The following is a 10,401-nucleotide window of genomic DNA, read 5'->3' as shown; positions in this document are numbered from 1 at the left end:
TTTCCAGTGAGTTGCTGATAACTATAAGAAGTGTCATCGGCTGAGTCTCAGCCACGAAGGCCCTTGAGACTGTCTATGCAAGGTGAGGGTGCTAAAGACCCCATTTCCCAAAGATGAGAATCAATTTTTCAACTGTCAGCAAACATTTCACTAAAACGAGACTATCAATGTGGGTGTTTCAAAATAGCACTAAATATGCCAGCAAATTTGGAAATTCCCCCTTGGAGCTCTCTGACCACGGAGCCCGAGCAGAGCCCTGTGTTGGGTCTGTTTGGACCTCTGGTTTCCTTCAAGCTCTCATCACAACCTGACATTATTTTATTTACTTGTCTCCTCTCTCTCCTAACAAAAGAGAAGCTCCCTGCAGGATGTCTTGGTCATAATAGCTCAGAGCCATTCCTGATGTTGGTACAGCAGATGCTCAAACTCGTGAGAAATGAGAGGTGGCAATGCCGATACTCGGCTATGGGTGAGAGTCTAGAACCCTGCATGCCCAGCAGCCTAGGGATACCCCTGTAGTCTCTACTCAGAAACCTGGTTAAGCTTCCTGTTCCGTGCCCTCCTGCCCGCCCAAGCTTGGGCTCAACTGTATCCCTCATCTGCTGACGCTCTCCCGCCTGTCCCAAGGGTCCCTGCTTTTTGTTTTTGTTTCAGGAAAAACCTACTGCCATAGTCAGTGACCAGGCCTGGAATTCTGGCGTTTTACTTCCTCCGTGAAGCCTTCATGGATCATCAGGGGAAGGTGACGCCGCTCGTGTAAAACTGAGACGGCAGAATTAACCTGTTTAAACTCATCCCACCAACCCAACGTAAGACACCAGGCCTGAGACGATGCTTGCAATGTTCACTGGCAGCAGACGCAGTGACTCGGAGCGCTGACGTGTCTGGGCAGATGCACTCGCCAGGGCAGGATACGGAGGCACTCACTCACCTCAGGTTTTCTAGCTCCAAAGGCAGGTTGTAACTGAGGAACCTGTGCAGCTGCTTCACTTTGGACTCCCCGGTAAACCTAATTCTCAGCACTTGATTCAGGTATCTTGGAAGAGAGGGGAGCAAAAGATCAGGGCTCAGTTCACCATGGCCTTAGCTTGGGGCTCCCACTAAAGGGACCATGCAGAATCCTCAGGGCCCCCGACCCCAGAGTCTAGGAAGTTGATTTTCTGCCCGCCCAGCCTGTTCAGGAGCATTTCTGCAAACACTCTTCTTTCTTGGTTCAGGAATTGATTTTTACATGCTAGAATGATTTATTCATGAGACAATAAGTACCAGCAGACAGTGTGTGCGCCAGTGGACTGAGAAAGGCCTCTGACCCTCAGGGCCTTTCTGAGAACCGCTCCGGAGACTCTAGGAGCCCCGGGGAGAGCCACGCGAGAGCCAAGCAGCTGAGCACTTACTTTTCCATTGTTCCAAAGAGCCATTTTGGTTCCTTATTGAATGGCATTTTCATACCATGAAATCTGGCCATTTTCTCAGCTATTTCTGCAGAAATATCTGGCAAACTTAATTCTTCAGTGTCTAATCGCCGGCTCTGAGATAAAAGAGGAGTGAAAAGATGGCATTTATCCAGGTAAACTTGACATGTGAGGTCACATGACCCTAGATCTAGAGTGTCTTTGGGGGCATCACAGTCTTGTCCAGAGAACAATTCCTCCTGAAAGGGCACTGTGCCCACAGACAGCACTGCTCAGGGAGGGGCAGCCACCTGCAAAGGTCCACTTTCTGGAGACAAAGTCCTTCCCGCGTACAATCGTAGCACCCCTGGGCTTGCCTTCCGGTCACCCCACCCCATGCTGAAGGGGGCCTCTTCCCCGGGCTCAACACGCCGGGTCTCCAGCAGTTTACGATGGGACCGTATCCAGCTCCACCACCAGCTCGGCCCTTCTGCCTGCGCAGCTGGCCCCGTGAGGTGCGGCGCTCAAGGCAGCTGCTCACCAGAAGTGTTTCCCACTCCTGCCCTCGGGCAGCCTGGCACCCAGCCGATGCGGGTGGGGACTATGCACACATGACTCTAAGTGAGGCACACTGGCAGATGTTAAGGCAACACTAACAACGGGCCAGCACAGGGAGAACGGGAGCACAGCCCTGACTCTCGGAAACAGGATCTGAGCCAGGCCTGGCAACGTGAAGGAATCTGACGGGCACACGGGGGCAGGGGAGGCTCTACAGTGAAGCAGGCAGCGGGAGACAACGAGGACAACGGTAGTGGCCCCGCCCCTGCAGGGCAAAGACACGTGGCAGTGTGGTCAGGACCGCTTCCTGCAGTGGTTCTATGACCAGGGCCAGGGAGATGAGACCAGGGTGGCCGGGCTTGGCTCCAAGGCAAGCAGCTTCAGAGGGTGATGCAGTGCCAGGTTCCACAAACAGTTGTACCTGGAGAAACTGGGGTCGGTCCCAGACCACCGCGGCCATACTGATGCCACAGCAAAGCGAGTCCTGTGGACGTTTTCGCCTCCCAGCACACACAAAAGCTACGCTCACGCTATACTACAGCGCATAGGTGGCAATGACATTATGTCGAAGAGCCCCACAGCGACTTAATTAAAAAATACTTTATTGCTCAAAAATGCTAACCATTGTCTGACAGTGCACAGCCACCCCAAACCTTCAATTCGTAAAATACGCAGTATCTGTGGAGCTCAGTTAAACAAGGTCTGCCTGTGTGTTTTGATCTAGATGAATGTACCTTTGCAGGAAAGACGGAGGTTTTGATGCAAATTCAATACAAAGTCTGTTTTTGTTTCCTTCTGTGGTAAGGCCACTCTTACTATTTCAGATCACGGTGCCCGGGCTCCTATGGTGATGACATAGCCCGCTTCCTCTGTGGGCCTGGCCCCAGCCCTGACCAGTGCCCCCACACTCCTTACCGGGATGAACTGCTCCAGGCGGCCTTGGGGGAAGATGCCAAAGAGCTTCGGCCCCAGCGACCTCTCGGCGAGAATGGCAAACATGACGCTCTCCAGGACCATGGCCTCGGCGCCCTGAAACACATGGTGGCATGCCAGCCGGTCACCAGGCCAGCCACGTGCACCATTCGCCCACTCCCACAGCGACTCTATGATTGGGCGCTGCGGCTACTACTGTTGGTATGGTTATTAATACTGTACTTGTTATGATCCTCATTGCCCCCACTTTAAACATGAAGAAACAGATTGGTAAACCGCAGGATCCGTGCTGGCAAGGGCTTCCCAGGTGGCTCAGTGATAAAGAACCCCCCTTGCCAGTGTAGGACACACAAGAGACGCAGGTTCAATGCCTGGGTTGGGAAGATCCTCTGGAGTAAGAACTGGTAACCCACTCCAGCATTCTTGCCTGGAGAATTCCATGGGCTAAGTAGCCTGGCGGGCTCTAGCCCATGGGGTCGTAAAGAGCCGGACACGTGTGAACGAATAACACAAGGACACTGGTGAGCATCATGCTCTATTGATGAGAGTCGAAATTCCAGTTGAATTTAGGTCACTGGTTCCAAAAACAGAACAGTATCAATAGTTTACCACTTCAGTTTAGTCTCACCCTTGACATCTCATCAAAGGCCACACAGTTCCACCCGTCCTGGCGAAGGTTGATTTGCTTTTCGGTTGAGAGCACCCAGTGAGAGTCAATGGGCAAAGGGCCCTCTGCCCAGGAAGCCCTGTCTGGGGTTACACCAAGCATAAAGCAATCAAGCTTTCTGGTTTCTGCTTTTACCCCCAATCCTGTCATTTAACGTTTGTCTGAAAATGAAAGAACACACCAAGTCACAGATGCTGCTACATTCTGCCATTAGTCCTAATAACTAAGTGGGATCTAGAGTCATTCTGCCTTCAAAATCCATCTTTTGTTCTCAATTCAAATCCATTCCTTAGTCCTCTTCCCTTCAGCAGCAAACCATAGCTAAAGCACGTCCGTCTGTGGGGCGGGCGGGTGGGAAGGAGCCCTACAGCCGCTTCTCCACAGGTGCTTCTGCAGGTGGGGCTCCCAGGTCGATGTGTCAGGAGGGGCGGCGGGTGTGGTCTGGAAACACTCTCTGGTGACACCAGGTCACCCCTTGTTCAGAAAAGGGCTGTGGGGACAGGATCTCAGAGAAACACTGTTCACATAAAACACAGTTCTTTAAAATATACTCATTTAAATAAAGTATACACAGGACAAACTCACCAGGCAGGGACATGATTCTGAAGCTGGCGAGAAGAAAACAAAAAGGAAAAACTGCCTTCAAAGGATATGGGACACGTTAAGGTAAAAGGTAACTCGGTCACTTTTCATCTGGGGGACTGGGTAATCCATCCACCACCTCGTGTAATCCCCACGACTACGGTCTGACCATCATCACCTTGAGAGGCCCCATCTCACTAACTCGAGCTCTGACTGCAACGAACCAAACTGTGTCCTCCCCTAACTCCTAGGTTCAGGCCTTCACCCCTAGTGAGACGCTATTTGGAGATGCCTTTGGGAGGTGCTGAGTTTAGATGAGGCCATGAGGGTGGAGCCCTAATGGGTCAACATCCTTGTTAAGAGGGGGCTCCAGAGAGCTTGCAGCCTCTCCCTGCCCTGTGAGGACACAGGCAGAAGATGGCATCTGCAAGCCAGGAAAGGACCGTCACCAGAGCCCAGCTGTGTGTTGGTGCTCTGACCCTGGCCCGCCAACCTCCAGAACCATGAACAATAACCCTGGGTAGTTTTCCCTGGCAGTCCAAGCAAATGAAGACACCACCATCCAGACACAGCATCCATCTGTCGGGTTCACGGATGTGGGCAGGATCTCTACCAGGCGGGACCCCACGGGGCATCCCCCCAGCAGGCAGAATCTGCGGGGCGTCCCCCGGAAGGCGGACTCTGCGGGGCGTCCCCCAGCAGGTGGGATTCTCTACGGGACATCCCCCGGTAGGCAGGACCCCGAGGGGTGTCCACCGGCAGGCGGGACCCTACGGGACGTCTACTGGTAGACAGGATTTCTACCAGTTCTACTCCTTAAACCCTTAGACAATGACAACAAATCCCTAATAGCTCTACTGAACTGGCAGAATGTTTTCTTTCTCTCATCTGACCTCACAGCAAACATCGGCAGGAGGTACAGTCAGCGTGGGCCTGTTTACCTCAAGTCCAGCCTCAGAGACACCCCGCAAACGAATGGAGGCTCGCATCATGGAAAGGGGGTGCTGGGCTCAGGCCCGGAGCGGGCCGTCCACAGGCAGTGGCTCCTGGCAGCCCCCTGCCCTCTGTACAACCTCCCGCCTCAAAGATCCAACCCACTCCCAACTGTTTCCAAGAGCAGGATCAAGGAGGGTATCCTCTGTCCTAGGTAGCCAGAATTCTGTCAGATTTAAAGTTTGGTTTTTCAACTTTTTGTGTGTAGAGTGACTAAGCTGGAGGGTACTGGGGACACGTGCATGCAATCGGAAGTGGCCCTTTTTGTCTGAAAGTTCTGGACACGAATTTAAACCACGCCATGACTTTAGGAAGTCCGGCGCTTTGCTCGTGGCACGCAGGCAGTGCAGAGAGCGGCAGCTGCCTTCACCCTTGTCGCCGGTGCCCCTGCCCCGGGCTGAGCCCACACCATCAGGACCCTCCTGAGCAGAGTCAACCAGAGCCAGGACGGCAGAGAGGAGAGCGAAGAGACTTTGGAGTGTCTCAGTTCTCCTTGACATTGCTCTGCACACTGTGAATAAGAAATACCTCTGTTTTTCTGTTATGTCATAGGTCAATATTTATTCACAGCATGGAGAAGCGGAGGGAAGAATTTGGAGAGGGAGTAAATGAAAGAACACCCCAAGCCCCAGAACGAAAAGTGGGTAGGTCACGAAGGACAGTGGTAACCTCAGGTCTCCAAACCTTCAAGGAAAGCGCGCCCGGTGAAACACAGGTGCGGGCCCGTGAGCCGGCCTGCTGCCCGTCACCTGGGCGGGACTCCGAGTGTCCACCCACAGCCAGTCCTGCTTTCTCAGCAGAGAAGGCAATACCTCCACTGGAAACGATTCAAGCTGGCTTCAGAAATATACATTTATATACTCCACCCCCAGGGAAACAAGAACTAGACACACGTGGCCACTGCCTGGACGGCGCCTGCCTTCCAGGGACAGAAGCCGCCACAACTGAGCAGGGCCGTCGGCAGACTGGGGCACACGCAGGGAAGGAGCAGAGGGCATCCTGACGGGGTGTGAGGGCGGCGGCCACCCCCACGTAGAGACACGGACCCTGGGAGGGGCCGATGCGCGGAGCAGAGGAACCGAGGAGGAGGAGGATGGAACCAGCCCGGAGGGGCCCCCGGGGCTGCCCAGGGGTCTGGGCCAGACAGCCCTCAGCATCCGGACAGCGTTAAATGAACTGGCCCAAGAGGAGGAGGCATCGCGGAGCCTGAGGACGCCCCATGCTCACAGCGACGCTTTCACACTGTACACGGCAACCCAGCGCTCGCGCACACACATACACACATTCGAGACAAACCATACACACTCACAGCTGTGCAATGCTTTCTAATATTTTCTACTCTGGTTCACTTAAGGAAGCAACAGAAGGCTGACATCTGATGCCCCAGCGGAGGTTTACAGCCCACCCCGGAACAGCTGATGGAGACGGGGCGGTGGGGGGAGGGGAGATGCCTGCTGTCAGGGCGGGGCAGAGTGTTTGACGGTGAACAGAGGGCAGAGGAAAGTGGGCACTGGATCTGGCCACACGAGTTGCTGGTAACAAAACCAAGAGTGGTTCAGAAAGCCACGGGGACAGGGCTCAGAATGCAGCTGGGGCAGAGCGAGCAGAAGAGGCCGCAGGGGCCCCAGGGGGTGGGAGGAAGTGTGAGACTGCCTTTCCACTTTATCCGTATGGCTTTATCTCTGAAAAAAATTAAATCCAGCAATAATACCCAGATTGTAACAACAATATGACCCTCCTGAGAAGATATAATAGTACTTCCCGGGTGGGGAGGGGGAGTCTGAAGAGGAAAGAAGGTGGGACACACCGCCACTGCAGGCCGGGGAGGTGAGCCCACCTGAGACTCGCAGGCCCCCTAAGCAGGAATGGAGTCAGGCCTCCTGCTAGTTTGGTGGAGAGGAGACGAAGATCAGCCATTCAAAGAGGCTCAAAGACCAACCACCTCCCTGTTCTAACCACCGGCTGCCTACCTTCTGACCCAAGGGGATCGTAAACAAACAGCACGGACTGGCCCCGAGTAGAAATATGGCCAGGGAGCTCCGTGGGGTCAGGCCGCTGGGACCTGGTAGGATAAAGCTCACCTAACTTGGATCAGGGGAGAAAGCAATCACCAAAGGACTGTCATCGAGAGGCTGACACGATCAGATGAGCAGTTCAAAAAGATGGCTCTGGTGATGACGAAGGGAATGGTCTGTGGGCAGCAAGAATCGCAGTGGGAGCCCCGAGGGGAGCTGGGGCAGCTTGGACTAGCCAGGTTCACAGGCCGGGTAGAGAGACACTCACAGATCCAAGGTCTGGTCCAAAGGAAAACCACCAACGGACTTGAGGGTGGGACACAGGGTTGGGGAGGAGTAGCGGAGGTGGCTCCCTGCTTCCGGCCTGGCCAGGAAGGACGGACTGAAGGAGAATGTGGGCTCAGTCTTGGACCCGGTGAGACACCCCGGGAGACAGGGAGCAGCTGGGGTTGGTTCCATGGGCTGGAGGAGCCGCAGATCCCTGGCCTCCAGGAGAAACAAAGGACCAGGTTTGGATCAGGTGGGCTGGGAAGAGTGGGGAGGGACAGGGCATCAGGCCTAGTACTTAAGACAAGAAGAGAGGGACTTCCCTGGTGGTCCAGTGGCTAAGACCCTACATTCTCCATGCAGAGGGCCCAGGTTTAATCCCTGGTCAGGGAACTAGATCCCATATCTCACAACTAAAGATCCTGTGCGCCCCAAGTAAGACCCGGTGCAGCCAAAGAAATAAATATTAGGGAAAAATAAAAAGACAATAGGAGAACGAGCCCAGAAGGAAAACAAGGAAGGGATGAAGTAAGGAAGGTCCTTTGCTTGGTGCCCGAGTCCTGGCCCCTTGGCTGCTAAGAAATCAAGGGGAAACAAGAACTGAAAATACAACTTAGGTTCAGCGTCATAGAGGTCCTAGAAACCCAACAGTTTCAATCCCAGTATAGACAGAAGTCTGTACACAAAGGCCCAGGAGACTGAAGACAGAACATCAGCTACCTCCCCCTGACAGCGGCTCACTCAGGGTCTCCCCTGAGAGCACGCAGTCCAGACCCTCCAGACCACAGTCTTTGGAGCTCGGCCCTGGTGGAAGATCCATGGAAACTCGAGAAAGAACATCAGTACTTTTATTCCATTATAATCTCAGCTCCCTTAAATTCCTGTTTCTTGGTAATTTTAGTAATTCGTATTGCTGCTGCTGTTCAGTCGCTAAGCTGTGTCCGACTCTTTGCGACCCCATGGACTGCAGCATGACAGGCTTCCCTGTCCTTCGCTATCTCCCGGGGTTTGCTCAAACTCGTGTCCATTGAGTCAGTGATGCCATCCAACCATATCATCCTCTGTCTTCCCCTTCTCTCCTGTCATCAATCTTTCCCAGCATCAGGGTCTTTTTCCAGTGAGTTGGCCCCTCACATCAGGTGGCCAAAGGATTGGAGCTTCAGCATCAGTCCTTCCAATGACTATTCAGGACTGATTTCCTTTAGGACTGACTGGTTTGATCTCCTTACTGTCCAACGGACTCTCAAGAGTCTTCTCCAACACCACAGGTCAAGAGCATCAATTCTTTGGTGCTCAGTCTTCTTCATGGTCCAACTCTCACATTCATATACAACTACTGGAAAAACCATAGCTTGACTAGACGGACCTTTGTTGGCAAAGTGATGTCTCTGCTTTTTAATACACTGTCTAGGCTGGTCATAGCTTTTCTTCCAAAGAACAAGCGTCTTTTAATTTCATGGCTGCAGTCACCATCGATAGTGATTTTGGAGCCCAAGAAAATGAAATCTGATACCTGCTACTTTCCCCCCATCTATTTGCCATAAAGTAATGGGATTGGATGCCATGATCTTTGTTTTTTGAATACTGAGTTTTAAGCCACTTTTTTTTTACAATAAGAGACAATAAGAGAGGGATTTCCCTGGTGGTCCAGTGGCTAAGACTACACTCCCAATGCAGAGGTCCCAGGTTTGATCTCTGGTCAGGGAACTAGATTCCACATGCCATAACGAAAGATCCTGCATGCCACAAGTAAGTGTACAATGAACAAAACTAGTTTATTCACTGCGTGCAGGTATTTCTTTCATCTGCAGCGTGTGTACACACTGCACACACACCTCCGCACACTGGGAGAGTGGACTCCACAGCAGTCGCTCCCTGCGGTGTGGAGGTCACGACACCGGATGCCCCGCTTCTGTCTCAGGGCCAGGTGCTCTTGACCTGAAGCTCCTCTGAGCATATGCACTGCTGAGAGTGAGACCTCGAGGTTCAGGAGCACCCTCTGGACCTGGGCACCACACCGAGAGGGCTTCCCTGGTGGCTCAGACAGTAAAGGGCCCACCTGCGGTGCAGAGGGAAAAACACTCCTGCCTGCCCGGGAACGGGTGGCCCTTGAGATCCCTGGGCAACGGCAGTCAGGGCAGCGCGGACGCCAGGCTGCCTCCATGTTAGGACATCACACACGCCGGCCACCCAAGCTGCCATCTCCTCGCAGCCCAAGTGCTGTTCAGCTCCCTACAGCCCTCCCTACACCCTCGGCAGGAGCCGGGAACATGAGCTGTTCACCGCCTCTTCCGGAGGTGGCTCCCAGTACCTGGAGCCCTTCCTTTGGGACACAACCAGGACTCAGGGACAGGAAGGGGCACAGCCGGAGCAGGGGGCGAGGCCCGGAGACCCTGTGCCCACTTCCTGACAGCACAGGGACCCTGTCCACCCAGCACTGCCCTGCCCACCACCAGCTCACACCTCACACCGGATGCAGGGCGGGCTGAATTACTTACTTGAAATTCACTGTCTTTCTGAGCTTGTTCGGATCCCTCCTTATTACAGGACCGCTACGAACGAGAAAAAGCAAACACTTCCGGTGAAATGGGGAACGCTGAGCAGGCACTCACTCAGCAACCATCAGCACAGTCAGGGTGTACAAGACATCACAGATCTTTAAACGAGGGTTTCTCGCACAGTCTAAATGCACCACCAGAGTCCCACACTCGGACCAACACCTGAGGAAGCACCTCGCTGCTTTACGAGAAAAGGGAGGTGCTGTGGGTGCACACAGCCGTCACCTCACCACCACCCTGGTACCTTTTTACAATTTCATCATTGGAGGAAAGTCAGCGGAGAGAGCTTTCCTGTGGGCGCTGGGCCGGCTCACCAGTTTAGCCAGGTGGGTCTTTCGAGGCAGTGCCAGCCCAGGAAGACACTTTCCCACAAGGCCAGGGGCACAAGGCCCGTGGCCACCGAGGTCAGCACTGGGTGGACGAGGGTGCCCTGTGCA

The 10,401-nt window shown here is 53.8% G+C and overlaps 1 protein-coding gene across 1 annotated transcript in view; it reads right to left on the bottom strand.

Annotated features, from left to right (window-relative positions):
- CHKA (choline kinase alpha) overlaps positions 1–10,401 on the bottom strand; it is a 34,924-nt gene that overhangs the window by 11,901 nt on the left and 12,622 nt on the right. The window contains exons 4-7 of the mRNA XM_010837823.1: positions 9,905–9,958; positions 2,865–2,978; positions 1,395–1,528; positions 932–1,036 (exon numbers count right to left, since the gene is read on the bottom strand). Of these exons, the coding sequence (XP_010836125.1) occupies positions 932–1,036; positions 1,395–1,528; positions 2,865–2,978; positions 9,905–9,958 (407 nt within the window). The remainder of the gene's footprint in view (positions 1–931; positions 1,037–1,394; positions 1,529–2,864; positions 2,979–9,904; positions 9,959–10,401) is intronic.

The sequence above is a fragment of the Bison bison genome, unplaced genomic scaffold (genome assembly GCF_000754665.1).
Source record: "Bison bison bison isolate TAMUID 2011002044 unplaced genomic scaffold, Bison_UMD1.0 scf7180017864080, whole genome shotgun sequence".
In the NCBI taxonomy this organism is placed as follows: Eukaryota; Metazoa; Chordata; class Mammalia; order Artiodactyla; family Bovidae; genus Bison; species Bison bison.
Note: the sequence above shows the minus strand (reverse complement) of the source record. Positions and strands in the feature narration are given on the sequence as shown.